A 27980-nucleotide genomic window follows, 5' to 3' on the forward strand; every position below is an offset into this window, starting at 1 on the left:
GATGACGGAAGGCTCGTAATAGGGTTCATCAGGGAGTTATCGCTCTTGGCGGCACTAGGTGGCGTTAGTGCTCTAGTTGGTATAGAAATATAAACAATATGGCGGCTTATCATTTGTGGAAAGTTGACAGATTGAAGTTAGAATTGGCAAAACGTGGTGCGGTATTACGAGGAAGAAAAGCTGATTTAATTGAACGGTAAGTGTATATTTGGGCATTTTTTCATTCCACAGAATTACGAATATGAAGCTATATGTATATAATGCCTATCTAGGACTTGTCAACTTCTTCAAATCTCGCTTGAAGCAACAGTTACATGTACGAACGACTAGTGTAGGCCTATCCGGCAGATACATGAACATTGTATGAACGCTATTCCCGTCAATATTACATGCCAGTGTTGGTAATTTCATGTTAATATACAGATACAGATCGTTAACGGTAAATTACCGCAACACATAAATTATTTATTTACATGTCATGTATATACATTAGTCGCTGTTTATGTATGTTAAAGTCTGATAGTGCCTAGGCGTAACGTATCTCACACATATTAACAGTAAGCTAACGCATGTTTTCCCATGGACAAACCAACAACATGATTATTTACTGCAATATGCATACAACATTAAGCCAATGAGTCCAGCAGATTGATTTAAAATTACATGCATATACACTATACAGTGTACTGTATATATTTATTGCAGTCTAGAAGCCTACGACAGGAACAAAAACTTTCGGGATGATGTTGTCCTTCTGCCAACACCATCACCATTACCTGATTGGCCAGTGGGAATGTTTGGGTTTCGGCAGTTGACGCTAGACCACAGAAACCAACTGCCAAGTCTAGGAATGTCACAGGTAGAAGGTACTGTATATCTTAACTTAATTAAAATACATAACATGAACCATACTTTTTTGTATAGATTTTGGTTTGGTTTTATTAGTTTAACGTCCTGTTAATAGCCAGGGTCATTTAAGGATGTGCCAGGTTTGTCGGTGGAGGAAAACCAGAGTACCTGGAGAAAAACCAACGACCAGTGGTCAGTACCTGGCAACTGTCCCACTTGGGATTCAAACTCAGAGGTGGAGGGCTTGTGGTAATGTGTCGAGACATGTTAACTACTTGGCCACTGTGGCCCCATTGGTATACACATGTGTAAAGTCAAATATTGAAGTCCAATTCAAGTACATGTGTTACTTAGTATTCAAGGAAATGTAATTAAATGTAGGTTGTAGTTATTACAGTAAAAAACATTGATCTTCACACAAACTTGGTATGAAAAGCTATTGCAGGATATTTATAAAATTGATTTAATTTACTTTGAAATTTTAAACAGTATGATCCCAAAAAATTTAATCATTCTTTCCAATTTGATATGATTTTGTTTTCATATAACTATGTATAACTGTATCTTGTTTTTGTAGGTTATTTTTTGTACAGGATGGCTGTTGACAAACAACATCAGTCCGATATTCAAGCTATTACTAAAGGCCGTCTCCTATTGGAGTCTGGACGGGTCGAGGCCTGCAGCTTTAAGGCAGAAGCTTCTGATGTGTTTCTGACTGGAACAGTTGCAGCAGCAATGAAAAAAAGAGTAAGCTTGCAAAATATAACCAGACAAACAATCTACTGAAAAACATACTTAAAACTTAGATATAAAACACCTTATTTAGTCCACTTTGGTACATATACCTGGTGTACATTCAAACCTGTCAATAAAGACCACTCAATGGACAAAGCAAAAATTGTCATAATCGCCAAGTGGTCATCATACACAGGTTGAATTGTGTTAAAATTGGTCATTTTAGACCTTAGAAAAATGGTCTTGATGTTAATTTGAGATTAGTTAATCACCTACATGACTTGTAGACTTTGTCTTACCAACAAGTCAATGTTCTGTCAGTGTGAAGTGGTCTTTATACAGAGGTGGTCGTTAAGGTAGGTTTTACTGTACAATTTTTACAGATTTCATACAACTACAAAGTAAGACTCGGACCAAATGGCGAAGTCATAAATACGGATTGTGAGTGTCCAGCTGGTAAAGGTCCATGCGGTACATGCAAGCATGTCGCAGCCATTCTGCTTGTCCTTGTTCAGTTTATTGAAACGGGTAGACTTGCTATTCAGGGAAGCTGCACAGAACAACTGCAAACTTTTCACAAACCAAAGAAGAATTACCAAGGCAATAACAAAACAAATGTTCGTTCAAGTTTTTTTGTTTCTTTTTAATATAAATCAATAAACCAGTGGTGAATGGGCAGTAGGATTTGAAAAAAAACACAGTTCCATTGTATATACAATTATATAGTGTTAGAATAAAATTACAAAACACATATATGTACCAATTTGAAAGAAGACCTGAAAACAAATTGTAATTATCAATCTGCCTTTGGTTAATTGGTTATATTCAGTTTGTTTTCAGAATTTTATTTATACCGGGTATGGTATTTTGTATAATTACTGAACATATCAACACATCTTTATTGTTTTCTTTTTTTTGTTCTTATTGCTGTTGTTTGTTTTTGATTGTTATTGTTTGTTTTTAAACATTAATAAACAAGCATTTTATTTGGTGACAATAATTAATGGACTTATTATAGCAATATAAAGGTGCTGGCAGTATTATATGACAACAGAATATCATCTAGAAATGCTAGTTCTGATCAAACCTATATTTCATACATGTACCAAGATAATTAATAGCTTTTGAACAGAACATATTGCAATCTGTAATAATACTACTACACACATTCCCTTTCCATATACATGTATTATAAGAAATGTATGTTCGCCTAGTCTATACCAATCACCATAATTTTTAAGTCAGTATTACAGTGTAATATATATTTGGTTTGTAATATTGAAATTCAGTTTATTTCTGCTACTGTGTTTTCTGTTCCAAAATAATCTTATACATGCATATATTGAACTGTGTTGTCTACGTGTGTCATAGGTTCACCAGTGAAGGCAGAAGATATTGAATCCAGTTACGACATCAACATGGATGATCCTAGACCTGAGAGATACCGAGGTAATGCTGGTTACAACGCATTTGTCAAAACCCAAGTAATCAACTATTGCGCTGCATCATCCAAGGACCTTGCTTTTAGGTAAATTTTTAAACAGTGATTAAATTGCATTATCATGAAATCTTTGTATGTATGAAAATTTAAGAAAAATATGTAAAATTTAATGCAAAAATATAGAAACCTATATGAATCTAGATTCAGAACATTACTTGCTTAAGTAAATATTTTAAATATTGTATTCTACTGTTAATTGCTGAAATTTACTAGTAAACTTGGAAATGATTAATATTGCACACATGAAAATAACATTAGGTCAATTTGCAACAGATATCTCATGCCGAAGGCGAACATACAAGTGGCAGCAAGAGACCATGATTACAGCACACTACCTATTACTGAACATTGGGTTGATGCAGGAAATAAGGTATTGTTATATAAAAAAAAAACTTACAACATTGAATATATGACTGTCAAAGAGTTGTTAACCCCTGTCATTTAAAAAACATGGTGAATGACATTGCATAATGAGTTTTTTTTATCATGAGAGTCAATTTTTATTGAATGTTGAATTTATAAGACTTGTGTATTATTTATAAGTTATTTATAGCATGTTTACTACCTGAATTAAATACTAACAATATTTTAAAATAAGTTAAAAAGTATTTAATTTTGTATTCTAGGTGTTATCTATGGAAGAATCCCTAAAAATTGAAGAAACTACAAAAAAACAAAGTCTATGCAAGAAGTGGCACAAGGAGAGAAAGTGGCGCCTGACTTCTTCCAGATTCGGGGATATATGTAAAGCCACTGACCGACGGAACAAGGACCAGTTATGTCAATCTATGTTTGAACCTGCCACACTTAGTACACCAGCTATCATACATGGACAATCCTTTGAGAAGGCCGCAGTTAAAAAGTTTGAGGAAATTAAGGGGACAAGAGTCTATGCATGTGGGTTGAGGGTGGATATCAATAATAGTTTTCTTGCTGCCTCACCAGATGGCATTACAAGCCAGGGTGACCTTGTAGAAGTCAAATGTCCATACAGAGGTAGACATTCTGTAATTGATGTAAACACTGACTTTCCATTTTTAGTAAAAGATGAGCATGGAAACATGCATCTTAAGTCAAACCATAATTATTACTATCAAATTCAAGGGCAACTGAACATTTACAAGAAACAGAAATGTTTTTTTGTAGTCTATACATTTACAGATATTTTTGTAGAGGAGATTTATGCTGATAATTCTTTTTGGTCAGGTAGTATGCTGCCAAAGTTAGAATTATTTTACCAAAAATACTACAGGAAATTTGTAGCAGGAAAAATGTAGGTTTGCAATATTTTTTCAAAACGTTGTTAAATATGCTCCTGTGTACAACATTAAGGTAATCAACTATAATATTTATGGTACTCTGGTATTTTTCTAGAATTACAATACTATAAGTTACCATATTTTAATTAATATTCTGTTGAAGTAGGTATTTACTTTTATATACATGTACATTGTACTAGTAGTGCTGACTAATGATCATGATACAAAAAGATAATGAACTTGTACACTATTATGTACGCCTATATATGTACATTACATGTATGAAGGATATTTATATAATTAACTTACAATGGATTGTCTGAAGTTTTGAATAGCAAAGCATATATATAAAATTCTAGATCCAAGAGTAACCTTACAATGTGACAGATTTGAATTCAGTATTTTATATGTTTTTTGCTAAGCCTATTACTCTTTCAATGTGAATTCTTTTGGAAGCAATACGCCTATCTCTAACTACATCTTCTGCCTCTAACTGACTTTTACCCTTTAACATTGTTGGGGTATTTACTTGAACATCTTTTGATGCAAATAGATCCTGTACCATAATCCCCCTATCAGCCATGATACTGTCACCAGATGTAAACATAGAACGATCTTGTACAAGGCGAGAACGCTCAATTATCTGGCGGTCACTCGCGGAGCCTCCGTAAGCATCTGATATGTAAGAAACAGCACCTTTGGGTGTGCAGCCAACCATAGTCTTGAGAGTGTTTTTGTTTTTATAGGAAGAGAATGTAGCACTTTGGGCATTAACATTGCGCGGCTTGTGAATTGGAATCTCTGTAGCATCCAAAATTACTCTGGTTTTACTGAACTGGGAAAAGTTATCTGGCATATGCTCGTCAACAACATCTCTTGATGGCCAAATGTCAAGTTCTTTCAATTGGAAATACAGAAAGTTTATCCAAACATTTAGCAGGGTTGAAACAGTAGTTTCACTGATGTGAAAAAGATGACCAAGTTCAATGTTTTCTGTTGCTCTGCGTAATTTCATTAATGTTAAAAACAACTGATTTTCTGGTGACAAGACAGAGCATCTGAACTGCAAGTCATATGCAGCAGGACCAAGTATATTGAAAAATAACTTGAAATGATCATAGTCATCAAATCCTGTGTAGTATTTTAGTATTTTTGGAGAGCTGCGGAAATTTTCAATTGAATAACCTTGGCTACTCTCTTGAATTTCACACTGAGTAGACATATCACTGAATGATTTAATTTGGTCAACATGTTCAGTAGCTGTAACTATATGTAACTCTGAAACTTCACTTTCCACAACAACACTGTTACCAACACTAGGAATAGGCACATGCACTAAATCACTTTCTCTTCTCTTTTGCCGTTCATTACGTGCTTTAGAGGAAGGACTGACAGTGTTGCTAGAGGAGAATGGGAATACTGAAGGGACAGCATTTGGTTTTAATCTTTTACGTTCTCCTGAAATATAATATCAAGTAAGAATAAGATTTTTGTATGGGGAAAAACTTGGCAGTATTTTAATTAATTTATTTTTTTTGGCTTTTTATAATGTTGCTGTGAAGCTGATATACAATGTAGGTACACAAAAAACACTGTTAAAGCTTTTATAGATAGCAATAATTAAGAGATCTTGAATTTATCAGGTATTACAAAGTAAATTCTGTGTGTAGTTGTTTGTATGTTTTTTCTCTTTGTTTGTATACATTATGTATTTTTTCTCTTTGTTTGTATATTTTTTTCTCCAACTTCTTTTTAATACTGCTACATGTACACTGCATTTTGTTGATGCAATTCATATGCATAAAATTGTTTAAATCATATCATGATCTTAAATAAAACACAGTCACAAATTCAAATGGACAAGTGTTTTTTTCTCATTCAGCTGTCATGTTCATTATATACATGCATGCAGATTTACATGTATATACAAGATATTTGTAGGTAAACGTGTATCACAGGATTACACATATTTGATTTTATCAGAAATGTTTCGATTACTGTCTGAAATTATTCGATATGAATCAAATATGCATGCACCTGTGGTCATACCAATAGTAGGACACACACGCCACTGTCGTGGTCGCATTCGCCACTATTAACAACTAACAACGAATCGGTCTTGATATTTAATTTAACTTATATTATCAACGAAAAAATGAACATTTCACAGTAACCGTTCGTGTCTTCCTTCCAAAATACATAGATGATATCGTTGGTCTCTTACCAAGCAATGTCTGCTCAACGTAATCCGTTTCGGAAAAGTGATCCGAACAGACCTTTGAATGCTTGCCGGGCTCCCATAAACCTTTGGTCTTTTCGTCCACACGACGGATTGCAACTCGCCATAACTTATTAAAGTGTGGATCAGAAGGGAATGAATGACCACTTCCATCCGATTTACAACCGGGAACACAACAGTAATAGGGCATTGCAAATGAAATAAAAAGCGTACTGTTTGGCCTAGCTACCAACCTATGTATTGGAACTCTTCAGTCTTTCCAGAACATACCAAGTAGAGCACGCGCGCCACCTACCGGGAAAATGTGCAGCCGATGAGCGCTATTATTTGACTCAAATCAACATCGTATTCAATGCCTAATAGGTTGAAGCGTGTTGACCCCCATTATAAATTAAAATTATTATTGAAATTGTTATTACTATATTTCATACTGCCAATCCATACTACCTGGGTCTTGGAGTAATTCATTTTTAATCCTGATATACACGCAAAAAAGTTTTAGCGTTTGATCTAAAGATTTTTCAGAGCCATCTAAAATTACAGATGTGTCATCAGCAAACTGTGAAAGGAGAATTTCTTTGTTTTCAATGTATATACCTATTATGTTTTCATTATTTCTAAGTATTATTGATAAAATTTCAGCACATAAGATGAAAATATAAGAAGAAACAGGATCACCCTGACGACATCCCCTTTCAATATCAAAGAAATTAGATAATTTACAGCCGATTTTGTATTGGTTTGAAAAATATTAATCCATTTTATAATGTTGGGACAAAAATTTAAAATAATCAAGAGTTCTATTTATAAAGTTCCATGAAACAGAATCGAAAGCTTTTTCGAAATCAATTAAAAGCAAGAGGCCAGGTATATTGTTTTCCTCAGTGTATTGCATAATATCGTAGATCAATCTTGTATTTTCACCTATGTATCGACCAGGAATAAAACCAGTTTGATTGTTGCTAATTAATTTAGATATTACCTTTTTAAATCTCTCGGCTATTGCACTAGATGCTAATTTATAAATATTGTTTAAAAGAGTTATAGGTCTCCAGTTACTTAGTTTGTTCCGTGGCTTATCGCCTTTCGGAATGCATGTAATAATTCCTTGTTTCTGCGTTGTTGAAAGTTCGGATGCAGTGAAACTGTAATTTAAAGATATAAGAATGAATGGTCCTAATTGTTAAAAAATATTTTAAAGAATTCAACAGTAAAGCCATCCGAACCTGGACTTTTATTATTTTTCATTTTAAATAGCGTATTTGAAATTTCAGTTAATGTAAGAGGACCCTCGATATTTATTGATTCTTGCTCTGATAATTTAGGTACATTGTAGGATTCTAAAAGTTGATTAAGATTAACATCGTCCAGTGTTATTTTTTGTACAAGTTTTTGTGAAAAAAATTTCAGTTTCTTTAAGAATTTCTGTTTGATCAGAAACAATTGTGCCATTATCTTTTGTTATGGGTGGAATTATTTTAATTGTATAATTACGAGATTCTAAATTACAAAAATAGTTAGTTGGTTTTTCTCCCTCCCTAATCCATTTGGCCCTTGAACGTATAACTTTACCATTTATTTTATGTTTTCTTAATTCTTCTAATTCTTTTTTTTCTCGTCGAACTCAATGATTGTGGTGTTGTTAGGATATGAGTTTTCTAAAGATCTTATTTCTTTTATTAATGTATTTTCTCTTTGGTTAGATTTATGTTTAATGTGACTCGAGTATGCAATTGATTTACCCCTAATTTCCATCATGAGCGTTTAAAAAAAAATGGTCATTAATGGTGAAATTTATATTAAGGGGTTAAAGGTTCACTATTGATATTGTTTATATTGTAAACTGGGATTGCGTACTGTAGTTTGATATTATCTATTGTTAGTTTAATCAGATTTTAAAATTCACTATCGAATAAAAGAGAGTTGTTGAACTTCCATAAACCTTTACCACGTTTAAAATTATTAAAAGATAGATTAATTACTGAGAAGGAGTGATCCGAGCGGTACCCTGGTTCAATTGTTGAAGATGTGAGACATGGTAGTAAACTATCTGCTATAAGAATATAATCTAGTCTAGCCTGTTTATGTGGGTTCTTTCTACGCCAGGTGAACCTTTTAGTATCAGGATTCATTTCTCTATATGTGTCTATTATACCAAAATCATTTTTATATTCTAATACTTTATTTCTTGCGTTTGGATTATTTATGTTTTTGTAGTTATCACAATCAAGCTTAGGGTCAATAATCATATTAAAATCACCACACAATACATATTTCTCATCTTAAAAATCCTCTATCATATTGAAAATTTCATCATAGAAAGTAGGTTGATCAGTGTTCGGGCCGTATAATGTAACTACTGTTATTTTTTCTTCGTGTGTCTGTATGTTTATAGCTTAAATGTTACCATATATATCTCTTCTTTCTTGTAAAATCTTGTATTCAAAGTTATTGTTGAACAAAATAGCAGTTCCCCTAGATTGAGAAGTAAATGAATTAAAAATACAATGAAATCCCCAATTTGAACGGATTTTATTTTCTTTTTCTACAGTAAAGTGTGTGTCTTGAAGACAGTATATGTTATAATTTTTATTTTTTAGATAAGAGAACACATCTTTTCGTTTAGTGAAATCTCCAAGACCCTGGTAGTTGGCAGACAAAATTTTCAAACTTTTAGTGGCGGACATAACCGATGTAATAATAACATAGTTGACCTAAATTTAGCAGACATATTGGTACAAAACATAAAAACAGAGACATAACATCACTTACATTGATTTTTGGTTTGGTTTGGTTTGTTTATTTTTACGTCCTATTAACAGCCAGGGTCATGTAAGGACGTGCCAGATTTGTTGGTGGAGGAAAGCCGGAGTACCCGGAGAAAAACCACCGACCAGCGGTCAGTACCTGGCAACTGCCCCACATGGGATTCGAACCCGCATCCCAGAGGTGGAGGGCTTGTGGTAATATGTCGAGACATCTTAACCACTCGGCCACCGCGGCCCCACTTACATTGAACAAGAAGTAATACATAGACATCTACAACAGGCCGATCGACGTCCGACAGGAAGGAAAAAACTCGACATCACACCTGATCATGTTGATGGACGGATCTTGTATTATAGTTGGTGCGTTCGCTTATGATGTAAAAATAAATATCAAATAGGGAATTCTACATGATGATACATTATTGATGTAAAAATAAAGAAATATGTGTATATATACACATAATATTGGTTGTTATTTACACCGCTGGAAAAGAATATTGACTTTTTTTTTAAAAAAATTTCTTTTTTTTTCTTTTTGCATAATTACATTACAACACAATGTACACAGTCACATAAAACAATATACAGGTACACATATATATGTATTCACAATCACATATCACTCGCGAGCACACATAAAAACACACATACACACATCCACACACTCACCCTTACACACACCCACATTCGTGCAAGAATGTACACACAAATATTTCATTTTAAGGGAAAATTTTAGAATTGAATTTTATAATTGTTATAAATAGCACAATATTAATATCAAGTGTATTGTTGTACTAGTTTAAAATACGTATTTGAACAGGCAATGTATTTTCAATCACATTAAATCAGTTATCCAGTAATAAAAAGATTATAATGATTTATCTTGAAATATCTTATATATTTTACTCAAATGACTTGGTAAATATCTAATGAAAAACACATTTCTAATACTCAAATGTACATGTATCATTGTACTCTCACACATATTCTCTGACTCAAGCGCATACACCCACACACAGTAATCACGGATGTGCATAACGATATATTACATTTACATGATACGCGAAAAAACAAACATTTTTGTTGCCATTTATTTTTTTAAATAATACAGGACTAAGTTATGGATAAGAAACTATGATTGAGTAATACAGAGTATTGTAGTTGGTTTCTTAATAAAATAAAGAAAATCAAATGGTTGGACCAGCATAAGTGATTGATTTTATTTCAGAGAAATCATTAGCTGAAAATATTTTGCCAATTTTCCCACAGTTTGTTAAATTTGTCAATAGTCATGTTTTTCTGGGCTAATGTTTTTTCAATATTAAATCTATACAAAAGGAAGTTTTTTATTTCATTTAACGTTATTTTATCATTTTTCCTGGATGAGCAATAAATAGAGTACTTTGTGTGGAGGATTATGAAATTGAGAGGATAAGAAGTTTGCAAATTTTCACTTTTACCAAAAAGAATAGAAGTTAAATTTAATTGAATAGTTTTATTTATTTTATTTTGTATCCACTCTATAAGCATCTGCCAAATCCTTTTAATTTCATCACACTCCCAAAATAGATGTTGAATACTTTCAATTTCAGTTTTGCATATATTACATTTATTACAGTTTTTTATTCCTATGTTTTTTAGATAAGTGTTTACAGGCAAAATTCTATGTTGTAGTCTGTATTGGAACCATTGTATTGTAGTGTCTTTTGACAGTTTAAAGGTATTTTCATAAACTTGCTTCCAATTTTCAATATCAATATTTAAGTTTGAAGTCCATTTCAATTCAGCTGTATTTGTATTTTGTACGGAATTTATAAGTGAATTGTACATGTCTTTACATCCTTTCTTATTTTTTATCAGAATATTTATATGATTTGGAATAAAAGGTCTAGTTATATCAAAATTTTTTCCCTTTTCTATTTGGTTCGATCTTAGCGCAGTTTTGATTGATTCGCAAATTCCTCTATAGAACAAAAAATTGGAAGATTCTAAATTAAATTTTTGTTTGAAGCTTTCAAAATTCAAAAACATTTGATTTGAATCCATAAAGTCTGATATAAATTTTATACCTTTTTCGTACCATTCTTTATTGAAAAAGGATACATTATCTATTTTAAGAAGAGGATTATACCATACAGGAGATTTTATAAATTCTTCAAGTGTTGTGATGAAGTCAGAATCAGATATGTTTGACCATGCTTGGAAAACATTTTCCCAAAATTTATTATTAGTTTTAACTTTTTTCAAAAAATCTGATCCCATATCTATAAACTTTGAAATTTTAAAATGTTCTGTTTCAAATATACTTATCCATTCTTTTTCTTCAGCCACTATTAGTCTTCGTAGCCAAGTTGATTTTAAACTTATTATAAATTTCTGGAGGTCAATCATTTTTAAACCCCCGTCCTCATAATTTTTAATCAATGTATCCCGTTTTATTCGATCAATTGATGATTGCCAAACAAAGTGAAAGAAGTTTTTATTCAGCGTATTGATTTTATCTATATTTGGGTTAGGAATAGACATAAATAGGTGATTTAATTTAGGTAATAAAATGGAGTTTATTACTACAATTCTTCCTATGGATGTGAGCACCCTTTTTGACCATTGCACAATATTTTTATCTATTGTATTAATTGCCTTATCATAATTCATATTACTAATTTCATCTAAATTTATAGAAAAGTCAATACCTAATAAGGTGAATTTTGTTTCCCCCCACACTAGTTTCCATCTATGGTGGTAGACATCTTTACTGAATTTCTTACTTCCAATCCATATGACATTTGTTTTATCATTATTTATTTTCAGGCCTGATATTTGTCCAAAAGTGTCTAAAACCTGCAAGGCTTCATTAAATCTTCATCATCTAAGATGCCCATACATACATTAACACACACAAAAGAAAACATCAACATGAACAAGAGGCCCTGTATCGCTCACCTGGTTTGTAATGCCAAGTAATGTTCTGAATACAGGTTCATTGTTTCTTTTCTGAAGGAATTTTAATATTAACCTCTAAATCCCCTATTGGGCCCCACCCCTCCCGCCCCCAGGGGGTCAGAGCCAAAATTTTATACAAGTTCTGTTCCCCTTCCCCCAAGGATGTTTGTGGCCAAATTTGGTTACAATCCATGCAGAACTCTATGACTAGTAGCGATTTAAAGGATTTACCTCTATTTCCCCTATTGGGCCCCGCCCCTCCTGTCCCCGGGGGACCAGAGCCAAAATTTATACAAGTTCTGTTCCCCTTCCCCAAAGGATGCTTGTGGCCAAATTTGGTTACATTCCATTCAGAACTCTATGACTAGTAGCGATTTAAAGGATTTACCTCTATTACCCCTATTGGGCCCCGCCCCTCCTGCCCCCGGGGGACCAGAGCCAAAATTTATACAAGTTCTGTTCCCCTTCCCCCAAGGATGTTTGTGGCCAAATTTGGTTACATTCCATTCAGAACTCTATGACTTGTAGCGATTTAAAGGATTTACCTCTATTTCCCCTTAGGGGCTCCGCCCCTCCTGCCCCCGGGGAATCAGAGCCAAAATTTATACAAGTTCTGTTCCCCTTCCCCCAAGGATGTTTATGGCTAATTTTGGTTACAATCCATGCAGAACTCTAGGACAAGTAGCGATTTAAAGGATTTACCTCTATTACCCCTATTGGGCCCCGCCCCTCCTGCCCCTGGGGGACCAGAGCCATAATTTATACAAGTTCTGTTTCCCCTCCCCCAAGGATGTTTGTGGTCAAATTTGGTTACAATCCATGCAGAACTCTAGGACAGGTATCGATTTATAGGATTTACCTCTATTTCCCCTATTGGGCCCCGCCCCTCCTACCCCGGGGGGGACAGAGCCAAAATTTATACAAGTTCTGTTCCCCCTTCCCCCAAGGATGTTTGTGGCCAAATTTGGTTACAATCCATGCAGAACTCTATGACTAGTAGCGATTTAAAGGAAATGTTGACGGACGGACGGACGGAGGACGGACAGACGGACGGACGCCGCGCCATGACATAAGCTCACCGGCCCTTCGGGCCAGGTGAGCTAAAAACAACATATTAAAGTACATTAAGATGAAGAAAGGGGGCAAAAAAAAAAAGACTGTTCCACTTGACCATATAAATTTGACAGATCAGTTTTCTGTTATCCAAAGTAATTTCTGATATATTGTGGATATATGATTTGAGTTCTCAATAACAATGAATTCGCTTGTCTGTTATGTTTGACCATTATTACTTAAAAAGATAAATTATCATGGTAAATTATTTGGAGACTGTCTTATACTTCTAAAGATATAGGTAAGTAAGAAAGCATTTGAGCTTAGATATTAATTTAGATTTATCTAAGGGGGATAACCGCTGCTGTAAAAAACACAGAAGTCATGGCGTTTATTAAAAAGACGTTCATGTTTCGCTTTAGGGGTAATGGTATTTTAATACATGTTAAAAAAGGTTCATCTGCCATAGATATGGACCATACATATGAGCACCTTGTAGAATTGTAACAGGTATAATTAAAACACACACATGTGCGTACCGGGAAAATGCTTTCTGCTGTATGTAGTTACGAATATGTTTAAGAACTATCATCGAGCAAAATGAAACACAAATATATCATAGATTAGAATATGTCGCAAATACTTACAAGGGACAGATCCGCCTAGTCATAATTGGCTGATATTTCCTTAATAATTCCTCGACAGAGTTGGGAGTGAGCACATGGGACTAATAACAGGAAGTTGTGTTTCAGCGACTAATAGTTAAATTGGTTCCTCTGCCGTACTAGGAATCCGGAATTTAGAAATATTATAAACAAAAAATAGAATAAAAAATAGATTTCCCATCGTTAAAGTAGAAAGCGCATAGCAGAAAAAAAAACTTATTTGGCTAGCTATGCACTTTGTGCTGTATTTAAGGAATTGATATATATATTATATATATAAATATTTAGGATTTTTGAAAGTAGTGTATTTGGCTCTCCCACTCCCATAGGGAAAAGTATTAAAAAGTATTATTCAGAGAAAAAAAAAGAAATAAGACTAATTAAGAGTACAGATTTTGGAGTACTTATTTGTAGGAATTTAGTTAAAATATCAGGTCATAAAGTTTGAAATTATTTTACATGTAGTTCAGTGAGCTGAAAAATCACATACATTTTGTATATATATTGATATCTGCCCATATACACATGTACATGCATGTGATTGTAATTACAATAATACAAATATACATTTATCAAAAATTCATCGGTGTCCGGTTTATAAACTATGGTACACATATTTATATGTACTTATATATAAGTATAGGAAACGGATTGAAGGGTAGTAGATACAATAACTCAAAGTCAAGCATTAATTTTCTTTATACATGTAAGTTTCTACGGTTAGAACTTTGTCACATTTTATTGTCACTGATCCTTTATGGAAGCGATCCCCATAGATAGTCGAGGTCTTCTTCCGATATAATTTGTACCGTATCACCACAGTTTGTCTTAACTTTTATTTTTCCGTTGCTGCACCAAGCGCGTAGGATAAAGGGGCATTGGCGGGCGCGCTCGATAATCGACTGATTATAACTAGTTGTGTCGTCCCGAATTGTTATTCCTTTATTTTTAAGTACGTTTCTTTTATCTACAGAGCGTAGTTGGTCCATGATTTTGAATTTTGTCCGCCGTTGAACGAATTTACAGATGCTATTTCTCGAGCATTTCTCTGTGTAAGATCCTAGTCTATGTGCGACGTCAATCTCTTTGGAATCGATATCTAGGTTGAGGGTTCCTTTACACATTGTAGTAATAGCCTGTACAGTTTCTTCTACCGTCTCGTCATTTTTCCTGTCATCTACACCAGAAATCCGTATCGAATTTGCGCGTCCATGTTGTTCTAGATCATTGATGGAATGCAGAGTTTCTTCATTGTTATAAAATAGACACTCAAGCTGATTTTTAAAATTTTCGTTGTCAGTTGTCAATTTCTTGACTTGGTGTTCAAGATTTCTATTTTGATGCTCAAGTTCAAGGAGTTTACTATCAAGTTTTTCTATTTCAGTTGATTGAGCGTGTTTTAGTGTGTCGATTTGAGTGTTAAACTTTGCTTCCAGATGTCTCATCGACTTTTCATGTTGTTCTCTGGTGAGAAGGTTTTGTAAGCCAGATTTCGAAGGTAGGCTTGACAATATAGTTTCTATGCGTTCAAGTCTTTTGACCAAACTCACGTATTCTTCACAACTATTCGGCGATTCAGAGCTTTCTTCTGCTGCTTTGTTTGTAAAGAATTCTAATGTTTTTGCTTTTTATTTTCTTGTTTGTTCTTTTTTTATGTTTGTTTTTCTTGTTACCTTTAGATGCCCTAGACATTTCTGGACTTTCTTCATGACTCTCTGAAAATGATTCTCTTGGTCTTTTGGGTGTTTCCTGTTGACTATCCATGGTAGATTATACGTCGTCCACACACTGGTTCAAAGTCAGTGCTACATATACGAACACACAAACACACACGTGCACGGTTTTTCGGTAGTATAAGCTTGCCCGTGAACAATAACTCTTGTTTAATCAAGTGGAACCGTCAGAAAAATAATTCACTTTTCACAGTTCATTGTTCAATGTCATAATCTTGGCCACTCACAAAACTGTTTTTAGCGATGAGAGTAATATTGGAATATCAGATCGTAGATGGAATATTGTCTATCAAATCACGTAATTCGGCTTACAGGTATAAGTGTCGAAATAGCTCGTGTCCAACCAGGTGGAACCGGTTCATTATATAATGTGTTACTCCAAATTTCGATAAGCGACAGTTTCTTCAATATGAACAAATATATGTTTCTGAGAATATTGACTTATACATGCGACTCGTATGTAAATGATAACATGGTGTCTCATTTTAAACATGTACACTTATTTCATATTGTGATACCAGATTATAACTTGTATAATAATTGCCTGATGAGCAAAAAATGCATAGTATAATAATGTAGTACAAGATTTAGTTATAATATCTTCTTTGTTTTTGTAAATATCATAAGTGTAATTATGGAGGCACTCACTAGATATGCACATATTTTTCCCCCATTAGTCATCGAATAAATAAGTAAATATCAATATAATCACACAAAGTATCATACAACATAAATGATGTATATATATATATTATAATTATATAAAAAATGGTTGGTAAGCTTTTAAGTAAGGGAGAAAATATTCAGAGGACATCAAAAGAACATGCACATATATACATGTACGTATTACAGATACACAATGAATTCACTGCAATAACCACTAACACAAAAAGACTGTCCAGGTGTCGGGTCAGCGATCACTAACAGATAAAAACACAGTACGTCTGTCCGCATGCAATATGTACATGTCGTTTTATCCCACAAGGAGATCTTCAACACTTTCCAGGATGGATTCTATGAATAGATTTGTCTATTTTCAACTGAGCGTATAGTTTCCCGTTGTCTGTCCAGGCGTCCTCAATATTCTTGTCATATCTGAAAGTGTCCATCAGGTACTGATTTTCATATGTCAAGTCATCTTTAATAACTACACGCGATCCTCTTAGTTTGTATCTATTGGAAACGCACTCTATTTTCTTACGTCTGGACATGAATTTCACGATGATCGGCCTGGTTTTCTTCTGGTCATAGGCACCCAAACGATGGGCAATGTCTATATCGCTGTTAGTGATAGCAATGTCTAGCTTCGATCTTAGAAGCTCCTCCACTTTTTTACATGTATTTTCGACCTACTCACCTTTGTCGTCCTGAAGACCGAAGATGCGGACGCTGGATTTCATAGTGTACTGCTCTAACTCGTTTACGTCGTACGAGGCCTTTTCAGCTGTGTATCCAACTTCCGATATGGACTCTTCTACACTCGACACTTTTTGCTCTAGAAATCGATTTTTTTGTGAGTTCGTCGTTGGTTACTTCCAAGTCAAATACACGACTTTCGAGTTTCTCTACCTTGGTGTTAAGTTTCTCTACAATTTCCGATGCTGCTCTATCGAGATCTGATTTTGTTGCCATTATACTGAATTTTTCGTTTAATGTTTCCATGGTAACCATACCCGAAAGTTTCTGGTCTACACAACACACTTTCGACTCTAAATTAGTAATGGCCTTCATCATTTCTTCTCCGAATCGTTTTAGTTGGTTACTATCTAGTTTGAAAGCTGATAGGGTGGACTGGGTCGAGCTTAAACTAGTTTTTGCCTTTTTCACAGTTCTTTTGGCGGGCTTCACACACGGATCTTGACTATCAAGGAAACTGCAATCAGAACTTGACGTCGATATAGTTTTTCTTTTGTCGGCCATTATAATCACAGATGTGTGTACAGTAAAATGTTCAGTGATGTATATATATGCACGATATCGATATTAGCGAGGAAGGTACACGTACATATATGCGCGTTACGCTATGTACAAGTAAAGGCGAGTACAGTTCAGTGGTAAACTATAATGTCACAAATAATGCCTTAATTACTCACATTTCAGGGTGTTGTCGAGTTTATTTCCTGTTCTGTTTTAGTTACTCATAATCGTATAATCCATCATCCAAGAATAGGCACGGTACGATTGAAAATATTGTAGATATTGGCGAGTATCGCTGGAGCGATACAAAACACGTCCACCTGCCTTGACCGGTCAACCGGAAGTCCCATGAAACAATTTTATAGCAACCCCTTGAAAATGTGAATTCCAAATTAAATTAATTAAAAATATTTTCAGGCATAATTAGTACTTAGTATTTAGTAACTTTTTATTCACAAATAAACTCCATTAAAAAAGAAAATGGCTCATCCTCAAATGAAAGTTTTGTCAGTAATTCCTTGAGGAGATTACTCTCAATGAACTTAACCCTTTCCTCTAATTCTGCAGTCCTGTGATGTCATGGCTGTGATCTGGTCAGCAGGTACTAGATCAATATATGGAAAGTTACCAGGCATGTTGGAAATCATCCTGATCCATTTCATGCAAAGTAGCGTTAGTCATTGGTGTCTGCAGATGTTGTTGTGGTACCTATGGGTTATAACTAAAGGGTAGCATAGTAGATGCATGTTAATTGTTGTTGAACTTTGATGTAGATGTCGGTAAAAATGGTGTTAATATATTCAGTATAGCCCTGCAGGTAGGACGTAAGAATTGTACTTGCTGTCCCTATTGCATTATCGTAAGAGGCGACAAAATTTAGGATCTTCTCTTTTCTTTCTTCCTTAAATTACTTTATTCTTCCTAACGTCTTCTCTTGTCACCAACTCACTTTTGGCGTCCGGGTTCTATCGCCAAGACACACCAAAGTCTATAAGAGTGGTAATCTGGTTAGCGCTCAGCATAAAGGGAGTGAGACGACTGGTTCGCCCGTTCTGGGGTGTGTTACTTGGTGTCTTCGGCGACACGCTTCAGTGATATAGCACAACAAAAAGGACAACAGTTCCACTGAGGTGACGTAACTGCCAGATGTGCGGCCATCACGAGAGCAATTGTAGACGGAAGATGGTATGTCAGTACTGTGGCCTTGAAGGCCACAACGAAAAAAACAATGTGACATTTTCAACTGTCACTGCGTCAATTGCAGAGGTGACTATGCTGCGTCTGCTCGTACCTGGACTCGGGAGAGGGAGATCTTACAGGTCAAATACACCCAAGTCGTCTACCCGAAGCTAGGAGGATAGTCAGACCTGAATGTGGCCACTTATGCAGAGATCACTCGCGCAAAGACGCCGGATGACAGTGTCACAGTCAAAAAAGTGTCAGCCCGGGCCTTGGTTGATAAGCCTAACCGGGGCAATGTTGTCCGAGACATGGCTGATGCTAAGGTCTGCAAAGTCATTGTGGGGGACCCGAAATGGTTCAAGTCGGGTCCACAGAAACAACCTCCTAAACCACAGACGAAACCACCTGCTGGGCAACCTTGAGTTAAAACGTCAACTCCACCGGCGTCTCCAAAAGTACAAAAAACATCAAGCATAAGAAAAAAGTTACCGGCGCTCGTCATAGACGTGCTTTATCTCAACCGTCTATTGACGTTAAAACGCTTCCTGATATCGCCAAGCAACCAGCAAATACACCACCGCAGGAGCAACGCCAGACCAATATCACCAAGGTAAAGCTGGTGTGGCTACCTGCACTAAACAACAAACCCAGTAAGGGACCAGATGACCCTATCATTGGCCGGAACATCTATGATGTTCTTTCGGACGACAGCACATTTAACGTCACCAAACAACTTACCTGTCCGACAAACTATCCTCAGGGAGAACCATGACCAACACAATCATACAATGGAACAAACGCGGAATTAATTTGTTTGTTTGTTTGATTAATTAACGTCCTATTAACGCGGAATTAAAGTGAAAAACTTAAACATCTTATACAAACAAAGAACCCATCTATATTCTGCCTTCAAGAAGTGATGCTGAAAGACAACATCAACCTCAGACAATTTACATTGTACATCAACACTCAAACAACAGACGGCCGGGTATCAGGTGGTGTGGCGATGGCAGTACATAAACATGTCACCAACAGAAACATCCAGCTAAACACCACCTTACAAGCTGTTGCCATAAGTACAACTCTTCACCGAAAAATAAGGCTGTTCTATATATTTACCTCCAAATACTCCATTTAGTTATGATCAACTTAGTAACATCGTATCGCAACTACCAGTGCCATATATTATCATGGGTGACTTTAACAGTCATAATAGCCTCTGGGGCTCCCCAGGTACTGACGAAAGTCCTTCTCTCAAATGATTCATTCATCAGAAGATCTGGTAGAAATGCAGCTCTGAGACGGTACTTGGCTTCACCAACCGTCTCAAACTATAACAATTTTAAAATATGGAGAGCAAAAGCTTGAAGGTCTATCAAATCTAACAAGAAAAGTACTTGGAAAGAGTACGTCTTAAAAATTACAATTAAAAATACATCTTCGAAGAAAGTTTGGGAATTGATTGGTACAATTTTGGAAGGAATTTACTATTATAGTCCTTTAAGTCCTTTGCAAAGCGGCTTTAGAAACCGCAGGGAAACGGTAGACCAGTTAGACTAGAAAATATTTTTACGAGAAGCCTTTGCCAAGAAAGAACATCTTGTTGACCTTGAAAAGGCATACGGCACAGCTTGGCAATATTGAATCCAGGATTTGTTTCTGTAATCAGCCAGATATAACGATCCTGTCTGTAGAGTAGCTATCCGTTTGAGATTGACAGTTTGTTCCGCACCGCAAAATAGCCTTTCATATGTTGTAAAGAGTTTTCGCTATCTAGCTAGCCAGTCTTAGTAAGGCTCAAAGCTATCGTGAGCTGCAAATCCTTTGCTGTAGCTTGTTGTATCTGAATCAGTTTGCGGACTGAAATCGGCCATGTTGATTCATCCGAGTCAACAAACATTTCTACCTCTTCATCTGAAGAAACCTCCCATCTCGAGAGGGCTCCTCGACAAATATCCGGAACAACCAGGAGCTTCACTGGTACATGTTCTGCAACCGGAGCAACTCTCCTCATACGCATAAGTAGTGGTTGACACTAATCAAATGTTACAGCTATTTATAAAGGTAAAGGTAATGCCTCCAATACAACTAATTACATGCCAATTGCGATAACCGCAGTATTCTGTTATACATATTATTTTTAAATATGTCTTAAATTTCATCACTAAACATCAGGTCATAAGTAAACACCAATCAGGGTTTCAGCGAGGCGACATTATGGGGTTGATTGTTTGTCCAATTCAGCTTTGTGGGGTCGACCCCACAAACACTTCAAGAAAGTCTGTCTAAAATGTCATTCTGGGGCTGCATGTTAAAAAAATTGCAACCCCACAGTGTCTCGTCCACATCGTAAATGAGTAGGTTTGGACTCGCACCGCTAAAGTCAGAAAAAACGCTATCCCGAATGAAGTTTTCATCAACGTACTGATCAGCATTGTTTGATCCGGAAACGACGAGGTATTCCGAATGATCACTTCCGGTATATCACACCGCCATGGAGGCTACCGCTTGGAAGGTAAGTGACAACGATTGTTTTTATATCGACGACCTATTAAGGAAATCTAACTGACACACATGACTTAAATGAAATAGCTAAAAGACTACAATGTAGTTTGATAGAGATAGAGATGCACCGCATGCATGGGAGGCCGTCCTTACATGACTATAGCTGTTAATAGGACGTTAATAAATCAAACAAACAAACAAAAATTTTCCTTCAAAAAATCAGTTGATGCATCGTTTGGTGGACAGTGTTTCTGGGGTTCTTATTTTTACGATGATTTCTGGGGTTCACTATCGTCTGTTGTTTTTCTGTGTGTAAGACTTGATCAGATGATTGCAGTTTTCGTCGAGTAATGAGAGAAATGTAGTACTTTCTTTTAATATTTTCTTAAAATATAAATCGCATCCTTATTGACGTGAAAACATCTCCACAAAATCGGATTTACATCGTGCTAGTTTCGATGGTATAACGTTGATACAAGGGACCCTCAATGAAAATGAAACGTCATAACGAAATATTGTCGATACAAATGGATGATAAAAATTGTGTTTAGTTATTTTTTTGTGTTAAGTGGTAGTCGTTTCATGTTTTTTTACGTATCCAGATCGAAAAAAAAACAGTTTACGTATTAATATTAAAAAAAATTCCCGAAGCCATTTGCGACTTTCGGTCGTAACAATATGGCGGAATGGCGGGTGAGACGTCTGCAGTTTTAGCAATTCTTATTATGATATTAGTTTTAATATTTGTCATCTATCGAAAGTGGACACGTTTTTAACACAAAGGCATGTATATGCCTTTTGTGTTTATACAAGCACGTATGGCTGACCTACATTTGTACTCATTTAAATGCGGTTGACCTCTCATTTAAATGCGATTTTTTCTTTATCTTCCTCTTATTCATATCTACCTTCCATAACACATCTTTGAATTAACAAATATCTATAATGATGATTTAATTTGGGAATAAGATACCAAGGACTCATAAAAAAGTACGATAAAGTCGCTATTTACGTAAAATGGTCAAGACAATTTGCATAAATTATGATGACCGATGACCTTATTTCCGCCCGTCATTTGCATATGTGTACGTATCTGCGCAACTTCCGGTTGAAAGAAGGTCACACTAAAGACCAACCTGAACGACATCGGGCATTACACATAATTGATTAATCTCCCCTCGGTAGCTCCGGTTGACTAAAGACAGGATTTTGCCGATATCATTACGTGTAAATATGAAAGAATGTTCAGCAATTATATATAAAGCAATTGATATTAATTAAACAATCATGAACGGCCATGAGCGAGGTCTTTGTAACACGACACGTGTGTAAAACTAGGAAAGTTATGAAGTGAAATCGGTTGATAGCTTGGATCTGACGCACTATTCCATACTCAGTACATACTCGTAGGGCCTACCACAATAAATACCGTACAGTAGGCCTATGTTGTACCGATATTATTTAAGCAATGATATAATGACAATTCTCATCAGACATATGCCAAATGAAGTGGAAGTTCTCTGTAATCTTTTAGAATCTCGATCGTTACGGTTTTCACGACATGCCGGAAAATGTTCTTGATACAAATAGACAAAGTTGTCGTACATGTGATGTCGATCTAATATTATTTATATTACGTGAAGCATTATCCAAATAGAACAACATAATACCTGTTAACTGTTAACTGTTTACTAAATAGAGTATTAACAACAAAACTTGTCGGCGACAGTTCTTTGTTTAGAGGGCACCGTTTAGAGAGTGTGTCTACGGCATTCTTTTGTGACACATGTGTTAGTCACGTGATTATTCAGCGCGGGGAACACAGGTATGTGTGTTTGTTTACGTAATGTCTGATTGCTGAATGTAAACAAATACGGACACAGACTGCTTGGCTTACAACCGATGTTGACCATGCTAAATATTCTTATACACTGGAGAACATAGACTTCGTGAGGACAGCAGAATAGTTCTTCAATACATCGATGACTACGACCGGTAGGTATGACATACATATACGGCAAACTTCACAGTAATATTTTGAGAGATGGAGTTATTTGCCATGGCTGATTAATTTGTAATTATTGATTTTAGCTTAGATATTTGTGTTTATGATTGTTTCCAAAAGAAATAATGTGACTTTAAATAAAATCTATAATTTAAAGTTAAGTATCTGGTATTTAAATTTATTGAAGACATTATAGCATATTTTTTAATTTTTAACAAGCAAAGTAAAATTAAAACTGGGAAAATGTAGAGATAAAAAACAATAAGGCCGCCTACTGAAGTAGACTATATCAAATTAATTTTTATTTTTGATTTTGAAATATTTGTATACATGTATTAATTAGATTAATTTACCATGCAATCTGAGTGAGATATATCCAATTTGATTATGTAGTATATATCCTAATTATTAAACTACATAATTATGTCATCATGCAGAATACATTCATTTTTGGCTGATCAATCATGAATATTACAGAGCTACATGGCTGTATCTCCATTTGCCCACTTTTTATAATCTGATAATTAGCAGAATGTTATGACAAGGGTTATAGTCTATTTCAGAGAAGTAAACCAGGATTTACCTATGTTTTAAAATTACCTGTGAATTTTTTATACCTCTAAAAAGTGGGCAAATGGAGAACACACCAGCTACATGTCCTCTATTATGAAGTCATTCAAACAGGTATGATTGCAGTGATTCTCAATTGATCCATGTGAAAATTACAAAAAGTCATGATATATGTATATGATGACAAAAAATGTTATTTAACTTTTGTTTAAAACAAGAGATCCCAGAGGGATCTTGGCGCCCACCAAAGAATGATCAATGTCTGACAATGGAAAGAGGGATCTTTTCCCTGCTTTCAAACTTTTTCAAACTTTTTCAAACACACTACATATAAAATTTGAGACAGATCGCTATAGTACTTTCTAAGAAATAGTGGTAACAAACTTCAACAATGAAATGTAAGATGGCGGCCGGTTGCCTATCTTGTTTACCGATCAGTCCCGAAAGGCATTACGCATCAGTCCTATGCACAACTAGGGTGCATGAAATTTGAGAAAGATCCCTTCAGTACTTTCTGAGAAATAGCGATAACAAACTTTAACAATCAAAATCCAAGATGGCCGTCAGTCGGCCATCTTGTTTACCGATCGGTCCCAAAATCCAATATGCACAACTAGGGCCCTAGGAAAACCTATATATGAAATATGAGAAAGATCCCTTCGGTACTTTTTGAGAAATAGCGGTAACAAACTTAACTATCAAAATCCAAGATGGCTGCCTGTCGGCCATCTTGTTCACCGATCGGTCCCAAAATGCAATATGCACAACTAGGGTGCTAGGGGAACCTGTATATGAAATTTGAGAAAGATCCCTTCAGTACTTTTTGAGAAATAGCGGTAACAAACTTTAATTATCAAAATCCAAGATGGCCGCCTGTCGGCCATCTTGTTCACCAATCGGTCCCAAAATGCAATATGCACAACAAGGGTCCTAGGGGATCATGTATATGAAATTTGAGAAAGATCCCTTCAGCACTTTTTGAGTAATAGCGGTAACAAACTTTAACTATCAAAATCCAAGATGGCCGCCTGTCGGCCATCTTGTTCACCGATCGGTCCCAAAATGCAATATGCACAACTAGGGCCCTAGGGGAACCTGTATATGAAATTTGAGAAAGATCCCTTCAGTACTTTTTGAGAAATAGCGGTAACAAACTTTAACCATCAAAATCCAAGATGTTTGACCGATCGGTCCCAAAATGCAATATATGCACAACAAGGATCTTAGGGGAACCTACATATGAAATTTGAAAAAGATCCCTTTAGCACTTTCTGAGAAATAGCGGTAACAAGAATTGTTAACATCTGATGATGGTGGGCTAAAAACTAACTTTTTATGAAGTGACATTTGATATTTTTTATCTGGAAATTATTCTGTTCAATTTTAACTTCGGAGATTTACATTTCAAAATTCAATTTGCCTTGTATTTAGAATCTAAATATTTATTTTGGTACCAGGTAATCTGCTAGTCAATGATCATAATATTCCTAAAGGTTTTATTCCCGAAGAAATGAAGAGCTTCCTAAATGTATGTTTTATTGTTTTTGAAGAAATGTACAAGAAATGAAATCTGTATCGCCAGCCTAGAATAATGGAGACTGCGTGTACAAATGTGTAGTCTAATCAACTCCTTAATTTATACTGGGTATATACTTGTAGCTGTTATGAAGATGTTTTTAATTAATAAAAAATGGTCGGTATATTATAGCTATAAGGCCTTCCTTTTTGTAATTGATTAAAACCCCTCTATGGGAAGCAGTGGCCTTATGGCTATATAAATTGAGTCCTACTGCCTCCCTACACCCCTTTTGTCAGAGGAATGGCGAGGACCATATTTGAGATATTCATTTTAAGATCAAAGTTGTATGAATTTACAGTCCTTTGAATATGAAAATATTATTAGGATTGTTAATAAGAAATCTCATTTTTTTTTAAAAACAAATAGTGATGAATTCATCTTGTGCCAGTATACAAAAATATATCATTCAATAGAAATTCATCACACATGCAAAAACTATTAATGGTTTTTTTTATTACATGCATTTCAGACACTGAAGTAGACTGCGATGACAGAAAGACATATGCTGTTCACAAAAAGACACTAAAAACAACATGTGAATTATTTTAAAGTTAATGTTAACAACGAAGAAATAAACCAAATGAAGAAAATGGAAACTCATGGATTTGACCAAACTCATCAATTATAAAATATTGTTGTGTCTCCTCATATAAAACCTATTCAATCTTTGCAGATTACAGAATTACCTCCCTTGCGGGTAGGTATCCATTATGATGTCATTATTTTGTGTGAGAAATTCTGGTAGATTTCTCTTAAAGTATAATATTATGCCTGCAAACACATGACATCACAATCAATACCTACCCGCTAGGGCAGATAACTCTATTATATGCAAATACAGAATATCATTAGTCAATATCTATACTATAAAGTAATGACTGTGCTGTTATATTACAAAATATATATTTTAAATTGAGCATATGTAGATTGACATGCATGTTGTCCTGTAATTATGGTATTTATTTCTAATTTTTATGTGTACATGTACTACCATTCAATATTTTATTTATGAATGTTTTTAAAAAAAGAAAGAAAGAAGAATGTATATGAAATACAATAAACTATTATTTAGTTGTCACTTTTGTTATTTTTCAGAAACAAGAGCTATTCCAGTAAAACATCTTTCACAAACCCCTAGACTCCAGATTTGCTTAGATATTCAAACAACAGCTGTTACAGCAGTTTATTTCTTTTAAGCCAGAAGTTACCAAAGATGAATTTAATGAAATAACTCTTGTTAAGCACCATTTGATTTTTGGCGAGGGTCACCTCGCCATTGTGATCGTGGTTACAAAATTCTCTTACAGTCAATTTCCTCAATATGATTGGCTAAGAACTTGCTCGCAGATACTAGCGCTCCTAGCGGCAGTGTATTCAACAACTTTGATTTTACCGGGAATTTTGAATAGCAAATTTTGAATATGAAAGTTACTGAAATAAGCGTATCTGTAATGTTGAAATAGGAATAGTAGATTACTGCTTTCATATCCTTACCATATACATCATCCAAATGATCTTATGTTGGAAAATTTTCACTTGAATTGTGTACAATGTATCTAGACTTTTCGTCCCGAAAATGTTGTTTTCAACACATGAAGACGTTTCGTCCCGAAAATGCTTCGCTTCGCCCCACGCGTTTAGTCCCTACTAGTGACAATTATCCCGCAATGGAAAAAATGAAATCTATATTTCACCTCAAACATTCAAATTGTTACAATAATGATTTTTGCAGTTTGAATCATATTAGTTCGGGAGCAAATATATTTCAGGACGATATTGAGATTTGTTTATCACGGCTGCGTTATGCCACATGTACGTGTAAATCCACAATGGAAGAAAGACAACTCTAACAAAATTTTGGACAAACTTGGACTACTGATAAAATAGCTCGTGACAGACGGTGAACCAAGGTGGCGTAATCTTAAAACTAACGGCAGTTAATAATGTATGAATATTTACCACATTCATTATTATCGATAATTTTATAAGCACATGTATAAATATCAGATTATATCTATATATACTAAAGCACGTTCAGAGATTACCACTAAACCATACTTTTAAAACGTTTTAGTTATTTTCACCACAGGAGCTTGACGTTCTGATCATATACATACAGCATATTCATTAAACTAGGTAATACGAAGTAAATTTTAGGCCGAATGACATAAATCATATATGGAATGTTCATATAACTCGAAGTAATATTTTTTGGACTATTAGATCGACGAAAATAACGATTTCTTCTTCATAATTCTTCCGTAAAACGGCACTTAAAAAGCTGTTTCAATCTGTAACAAATGTAGAGAAAACAGTTGATTGTTTAGCAATTATCCTGAGTTATATTTTACCATATAACTCGAAGTGATATTTTTGGGACTACTAGATCGACGAAAGTAACGATTTCTTTTCTTGATTCTTCCGTAAAACGGCACTTAAAAAGCTGTTTCAATCTGTAACAAATGTAGAGAAAACTG

The 27980-nt window shown here is 34.9% G+C and overlaps 3 protein-coding genes across 3 annotated transcripts; 2 read left to right on the forward strand and 1 right to left on the reverse strand.

Annotated features, from left to right (window-relative positions):
• Positions 1–20: 20 nt before the first annotated feature.
• On the forward strand, positions 21–3094 carry LOC138308862 (uncharacterized). The gene is made up of 4 exons (XM_069249893.1): positions 21–196; positions 706–866; positions 1427–1596; positions 2956–3094. The coding sequence occupies exons 1-4, from the start codon at positions 99–101 to the stop codon at positions 2965–2967; spliced, it is 441 nt and encodes a 146-aa protein (XP_069105994.1). The 5' UTR covers positions 21–98; the 3' UTR covers positions 2968–3094.
• Positions 2979–4362, forward strand: LOC138308861 (uncharacterized). The gene is made up of 3 exons (XM_069249892.1): positions 2979–3112; positions 3359–3455; positions 3712–4362. The coding sequence occupies exons 1-3, from the start codon at positions 3003–3005 to the stop codon at positions 4360–4362; spliced, it is 858 nt and encodes a 285-aa protein (XP_069105993.1). The 5' UTR covers positions 2979–3002.
• A 385-nt stretch (positions 4363–4747) lies between these two features.
• LOC138308764 (uncharacterized) lies at positions 4748–5806 on the reverse strand (the record flags this gene model as incomplete). The annotated part of the gene is made up of 1 exon (XM_069249785.1): positions 4748–5806. A coding segment is annotated over one exon (1059 nt), but the record flags the coding sequence as incomplete, so codon positions are not given.
• Positions 5807–27980: the final 22174 nt, after the last annotated feature.

This window comes from Argopecten irradians, chromosome 15 (genome assembly GCF_041381155.1).
Source record: "Argopecten irradians isolate NY chromosome 15, Ai_NY, whole genome shotgun sequence".
Classification (NCBI taxonomy): Eukaryota; Metazoa; Mollusca; class Bivalvia; order Pectinida; family Pectinidae; genus Argopecten; species Argopecten irradians.

Coding starts and splice junctions, on each gene's coding strand:
- LOC138308862 (XM_069249893.1), top strand. CDS start 99: ATGGCGGCTTATCATTTGTGGAAAGTTGACAGATTGAAGTTAGAATTG. Junction 197..705: donor AAAGCTGATTTAATTGAACG/GTAAGTGTATAT, acceptor TATTTATTGCAG/TCTAGAAGCCTACGACAGGA. Junction 867..1,426: donor AGGAATGTCACAGGTAGAAG/GTACTGTATATC, acceptor TTGTTTTTGTAG/GTTATTTTTTGTACAGGATG.
- LOC138308861 (XM_069249892.1), top strand. CDS start 3,003: ATGGATGATCCTAGACCTGAGAGATACCGAGGTAATGCTGGTTACAAC. Junction 3,113..3,358: donor TCCAAGGACCTTGCTTTTAG/GTAAATTTTTAA, acceptor AATTTGCAACAG/ATATCTCATGCCGAAGGCGA. Junction 3,456..3,711: donor GGGTTGATGCAGGAAATAAG/GTATTGTTATAT, acceptor TTTGTATTCTAG/GTGTTATCTATGGAAGAATC.